We start from the raw sequence: 6,282 nt of genomic DNA, 5'->3' as shown, positions 1-6,282 counted from the left end.
CTGGATCCTGGCTCCTGCCATCGGATCAGTGCGGTGCGCCGGCTGCAGCGGTGGCCATTGGAGGGTGAACCAAAGGCAAAGGAAGACCTTTCTCTCTGTCTCTCTCTCTCACTGTCCACTCTGCCTGTCAAAAAAAAAAAAAACCTATTTATTTATTTATTTATTTACTCACTCACTCACTCACTTACTCAAGAGGCAGAGAGACAGAGTGATAGAGACACAGAGAAGCACACAAAGTGCACCCATCTGCTGCTTTACTTCTCCAATGCCCACAATGGCCAGGGTGGGGTCACGCTGAAGCCAGGAACTGGAAACTCAATTCAGGTGTCCCACATGGGTGATAGGAACCTAATTTTTGGAGCTGTTGTCTGCCACCTCCCGGGTTTCGCATTAGCAGGAAGTTGGATCAGGAACTGAAGCTGAGTATCAAACCCAGGCACGCCAATATGGGATGCGAGCATCTCATCCTGTGGCCTAATGCCCACCCCACCCCTGGTTTTCTTTCATTGCTTCCGCTCTGACTCTATCTTTGTCGTAGTCTCTGTTATGTCTCTTTCTGAGTCTCATACATACCCACACCCACGTTTACCCACTCCTCTTCCAAATCTTCTAGTTGCTTGGGCTGGGTGTCAGGTCACCATGCTTAGAAGAAGAGAGGAGACACATACTCAGGCCTGGAAGCTGAGTCTTCACTGAGCTTTACTGAGAGTTCTGTGACCTGCAGAAGCCTTCTGGAGGCTCAGGGGTGTTGCAGGACTCTAGCAGGAACCAGAGGAGAGCGGAGGTGAGGAGCACAGAGAACCAGCACGGGCGCAGTTCCAGATTCCCACTCAGGCTGACCCAGGCTCCAGAGTTAATTCTCCTTCAGGACCTTGTTGATCCAGGGCCAGTAGTAGGAAATTCGGGTGAAGACAGATGGGGGCATTGCATTCTTGTGTGCATAGGATGCAATGCCCTGGGCCACCCCAGCACACAGAAGAGGGCCCCAGAGTCTCCCTGTTGGGGTTGAGGAGAGAGAGAGAGAGAATATGAACACAGGTGAGCCAGGGAAGTCTACCACTCCTGCCTGTAGGTCCCGGCTTGGACCCCGTAAGGCCTGGAATCAGGGGTCTGGGCTGCTCCTGGGGTTGTATATCTAGTTCTCATATCCCTTCCTTGTATTACTCCATGTGCCCTGTGCAGCAGACAGGGATGGATGGGCACCCTGGCCTGGGCCAGAGGAAAGTGGACAATTCCTGTGAGCCCAGACCTGTCCCTGGCTAACGCTCTTCTGATGCCATCTCCTTCCGCGAGAACTCTGGTCCCTGTCAAGGGGATCATGGAGAAGAACCCTAGGCAGACGATCACCTTGAACACATTGTTTGCCCATGCAGAGCTGGAGATTGTGGTTAAAATCTGGGAAGTGCTGGCAGGCCGGCGGATCCAGGAGTCTCAGCTTCACCTCTTGTAGAACATTTGAGTGTGACTCTTTCACACTTGTTTTTCCCCAGCCAGCTGCCCGGCACATCCTCCCTGGTGGGATAAAGTTGGACTGGGGCAGGAGGGGGAGCGTCCCCACGGTCAGGGTCAGGTTGGCTTTCTCCTTCAACTGTGAGGGGAATGAGGGGCTGTCGGTGCCAGAATTGGGCACCGCGGCAGCTGGAGGCAAGCAGGGAGGGCCAGGGCGCAGGGCTTCAGGGGAGAGGTAACAGTTGAGAGGCAGGCAGTGGGGACCTGGAGGAGAAGCCTAAGAGGACAGGAAGCAGACAGGAGAAGATGTCACCTTCAGCAACATGACGTCATGGCGAATAAAAAAGTCAGCGTATTTTGGATGAGGAAATTGCTTTACAACCTCCAGCTTCTGCCACGTGCCTTCTTTCTCTCTCTGGTTATGGGCTTCCAGGGTGACTTTTATAGAGCTGTTGTGAGGAAGAAGGAAGGACAGGGTGACAGCTTGGGATGTCATCTGGGAATGTGCCGCTTCCGAGTAAAGGGAGCTGGAGTCCATCACTGGACTCCACCCATTCCCCCTCCAGGACCACCCATGCTGTCTGGGGACTCAGGGAGGAGACACAATTTCCAGGACCCCTGGGGGTTGCAACGAGGATGACCAGGCCCCGGAGGGGCCAAGGCTGAGGTTTCCTAATTCAGGGAGCCCTGTGTGGGGGCCAGCTCTCTGGAGCCAGAGATATCAGAGGAGAGGGGATGTGGTGGTGTCCCTGGGGACCCTGTCCTCTGTCTCCCACAGAAAGGATGGGTTGTAGATCCCGAGTATGCCAGGCTAGTGTTGCTGGAAAGGGCATGGATGGTGCAGCTCAGAGTTGCCGGGGTCCTGGAAAGTGAGCCTCATGTCTTATGTGTTGGGGTGGGGGGAGGGGAGCTAGTTTTCCAGGTGGGACCCTGGGGGAGACCTCTTGTTCCCCTGGAGGGGAGCTGAGCACCATGATTGAGGCTCAGGGTGCCTCTCCAATTGGGAGGCCAACTTATCTAAGCCCAGGGGTCTTCTCTCCCAGGAAAGTTGCTGCGGGTCCAGGAGCCCCTCTTCAGGCCCCCTCCTCAGGCGCGTGCCACGTTGATACCCTGGTTGTTTATGACAGAGAGGAAAACAGGACTCTGTTGTCTCACCTTCCTGCGCAGTGAGTGGCTGTCAGCACGAAGTTCCGTCTTATCAGGAAGCCACCGCACAGGGTTCTGGGAAGTGGTGATTTCCAGGAGGGCCATGTAGGGGCAGGAGTGTGGCTTGCTCTCTGTGCCTCTGATGATCTCCCCTAGAACAGAGAACCCCAAGGCCTGATCGTAGACATCACCACTCTCTCCAGAGGGGGCACTGTTTACCCTGAAGTTGTGCCAGGCATCCCTTGCAGCACATCCTTGCCCTCTCTTCTGCCCCGCGTCCCCTTAGGTCTCCTGGATCTGTGTTCACCACCCACAACCTCCCACGCACATTCTCATTCTTTCCTCTGGCGGCAACAGCTGACTCTGCTTTTGGTGCTTTTCAGATATTTCCCTCTCAGATGCCCTCTCCCCCACAACCCTCCTCTCTGTGCAGGACAAGCTGTTCGAGTCCCACAGCCCAGGCGCGGTGACACAGAATGGCCAAATCACAGCGGAGCGTGAATGCCTGAAGCTCAGAAGCTGAGGGGCCCCTTCCTGTTTCCCCAAGGATACCCTTTTTCCTCCCACTGGCTCCGGGATTTCCTGCAGTCCATGTGGAACGCTTTATTTCTGGGAATTCACCTAGGCTACAGATTAGGAGGTGAGTATATCCCAATGGAAACGTCACTCTGGGATACCTGAAGACAGCTCCCGGGGCCCTGTGTCAGAGCCAGCTCTACTCGCACAGAACAGCTTGGTTTCATTAGCGGCTCCTGCAGGTTGCAGGGGGAGGACCCGATACTCACCAGCTTCGGTTCTGGAGCCCAGGAGCAAGAGCAGCAGACACAGGGAGAGAAAGGACATCTTCTCAGGGAGGCTGCCCGGCAGGCACTGGCTGTGTTTTCCAGTTTGGGGTTTTATTGCCCCAGCAGACAGGGGCGGAGCAGACTGGTAACTACAGACTACTCAGCTAGGTTGCCTTCTCTCATTCTACTCTATGTTCTGGCTAGAAGTTCCCCGAGAATTACCCTCTGTCTTGCTAGAGGTGAAACTGAGGCCCTAACTCCAGTGTCCTGATTCCTAGGATGAAGCCTCTACACCCTGGTGCCTTATTTGGAGTGGAGAGCAGGAAATGGAGGGATCCTGTCTTTCCTAGGGGGGAGCTGATTTAAAAGCCCATTGGGGGTCTTTACAGTGAGCATTCAGAAGCACGTGTACTTTTTTTCCCCTGAAGATTTATTTATTTATTTGAAAGAGTTATGGAGAGAGAGAGAGAGCGCGAGCTCTTCCATCCGCTGGTTCACTCCCCACATGACTGCAATGGCCAGGCCGAAGCCAGGAGCCAGTAACTTCATCTGGGCCCCCATGTGGATAGCAAGGTTTCAAGCACTTGGGCCATCTTCCGCTGCTTTTCCTAGGCCATTAGCAGGGAGCTGGATTGGAAGTAGAGCAGCCAGGACATGAATCAACACCTGTATTGGATGCCAGCATTGCAGGTGGCAACTTTACTGGCTATGTCATGATACTGGCCCCATGTACTTCTAAGGTTGTGGCTCACAGTATGAGATAAAGACCCAATGCACTTTCAGGCATGGAAAGCCAAGACACTGTGGCAGAAAAATGTCCTACATGAGGATCTCTGTGAGAGAGACCCCAGTGGAAAGAAGTGGGCGTCAAAGAAGGAGATACTTTTCTCTGAAGGGAGGAGAGAACCTCCACTTTGCTTATGGCCTTGTCTAAATATTGAAGGACTTTGTGGATTCAAAAGGCTTCTGTAGCCTTGGCAGCTCATGTCAAGAGCCTCAAATGATTACTGACATCATACATAAGAGTGTTAATTGTTAAATTAACAACAGGCGTCACTGTGCACTTACTTCCCATGCAGGACTTCTATTCTCAATGAGTTGTACTATGAGAATTAATTGTAAAACTTGTTCTCAAACAGTTTTTTTTTGTGTGTGTGTGCAAACTGTTGAAATCTTTACTTAGTATAGAGTTGGTCTTCTGTGTACAAAGTTAATTGAAAATGAATCTTAATGGAGAATGGGACTGGGAATGGGAGTGGGAGGAGGAGGTGGGGTGGAAGGGCGGATATGATGGGAAGAATCACTATATTCCTCAAGTTGTACTTATGAAATTTGCACTCATTACATAAAAGGTTTCTTTGAGGAAAAAAAATCAGAACATGAAGAATTAAAAAAAAAACCCAATGTGCACACACACATATGCATACATGAGCACAAAACATGCACATGTAGATGAATAAAAAGTTTCAGGAGACAGTACTTATCCTAATCATGTACAATGCTTTCTGTTAGTTTTCCTTCTATTCCACTACCTGTTAAAACCTGACCAGCACCCAGTTAAAGATGTCTATCTGCAATTTTGCAGAACACTGGTCTGGATCTCCTTCTTCCTCTGAACCAGATTGCTCATTGGCAGAAGAGAGAAACCCAAGGAAAGTTGGTGCCAAAGGGATCAGACCTCAGGGCAGGGCTTTACACACATCAACACAAAGGCAGATGGCATTTTCTAACAGCTGTGGATATCGTTTGTTGTCACAGATGTTTGATAGCATTATCTTCATAGTAATCCCACAAGTAGGTATTTTTATCAGATAGATCCAACTGTCAAGGCTTATGGTTCAGAATTAGATTTTTTTTTTTTGTGATTCCAAGTAAGGACCCTTTGTGCTCTTCCACCAAAGAGCATTAGAGGAATATCAATGACCGACAGGGAGAGGAAGTACAGAGGGAGAAGGAGGATTTTTCTAGTGGGTGGGCTGGTGTCTCCCATTCATGTTAGGAATCAAGCTTGAGTTTGCTGAAATGTAATACTCCCAGCCTCAGGGTTTGATTTTTAGTCTGTTTTTCACAAAGACCTTGCGCAGTATCGTTCCCGTCAGGCTGCACATGCAGACTTGAGACTCAGACACATCAATGTGACCACAGTCACACAGCTCTTAGCCATCAGTGCTGGATTTCAAGCACGAAGTGGAGAGCCCAGGGCAGAGCGTGACATGTGGTGGCATGTCATTCCCTTGAGGATTTACAAGTCATTTCATTCAGAGATGAGGACGCTCAGGGGACATACACATTGCACCACACCCTTGCTCTCAGCTTGGGCTTGTGACAGGGGTGGTTGATTCCTTAGCATATATTGGCTGGGTCCTTGGTGTCGCGTGGCTTAACATCCTAAGCCCTGTCACATCTCTGAGCCTTTCTAGAATAACACTTATGCACATTCCGTCCCCTAATGCCTTCTCACACCTGGACATCATAGGAAGTCCAAAATGACTTTATGCATTCTCTAGGATTGCCAGGTAAAAAGCAGAATGCCCAGTATTTTGTATATCAAATGAACAATAAATAATTTTTAGTGTATGCCCTAAATATTGAATGAGGTGTTATTATACTGAAAAAATGTTGTTTATCTGAAATTGAGATTTTTCATTGGCAATTATATTTTCAAAATAGCAACCTTTCCTGGAGCATTTTGCCAACCCAGAATGTATCTCCATCTCTAGCTGGAGGTCTTGTCCTATGGTCCTGCATCAGCCAAAACAAAATAGCAGAGGCTTAAACTAATTCAGGGTTTCTGTTTTTCACTCATGAGAATTGGAGAGAGAGGGAGTGATCGCATCACAGCACCAAGGTTCAATCCACCAAGACTCAGGTTTTGTCTCACCTGCCTGGCTGAGGTGAGGGA

General features: G+C 50.1%; 1 protein-coding gene across 1 annotated transcript; it reads right to left on the bottom strand.

Annotated features, from left to right (window-relative positions):
• Window positions 1-365: 365 nt before the first annotated feature.
• On the bottom strand, window positions 366-1,823 carry LOC100008644 (chymase-like). The gene is made up of 3 exons (XM_070053812.1): window positions 1,763-1,823; window positions 1,348-1,588; window positions 366-996 (listed from the first exon to the last, which is right to left on the bottom strand). The coding sequence occupies exons 1-3, from the start codon at window positions 1,772-1,774 to the stop codon at window positions 854-856; spliced, it is 396 nt and encodes a 131-aa protein (XP_069909913.1). The 5' UTR covers window positions 1,775-1,823; the 3' UTR covers window positions 366-853.
• Window positions 1,824-6,282: the final 4,459 nt, after the last annotated feature.

This window comes from Oryctolagus cuniculus, chromosome 12 (assembly GCF_964237555.1).
Source record: "Oryctolagus cuniculus chromosome 12, mOryCun1.1, whole genome shotgun sequence".
NCBI classification, from domain to species: domain Eukaryota; kingdom Metazoa; phylum Chordata; class Mammalia; order Lagomorpha; family Leporidae; genus Oryctolagus; species Oryctolagus cuniculus.
Note: the sequence above shows the minus strand (reverse complement) of the source record. Positions and strands in the feature narration are given on the sequence as shown.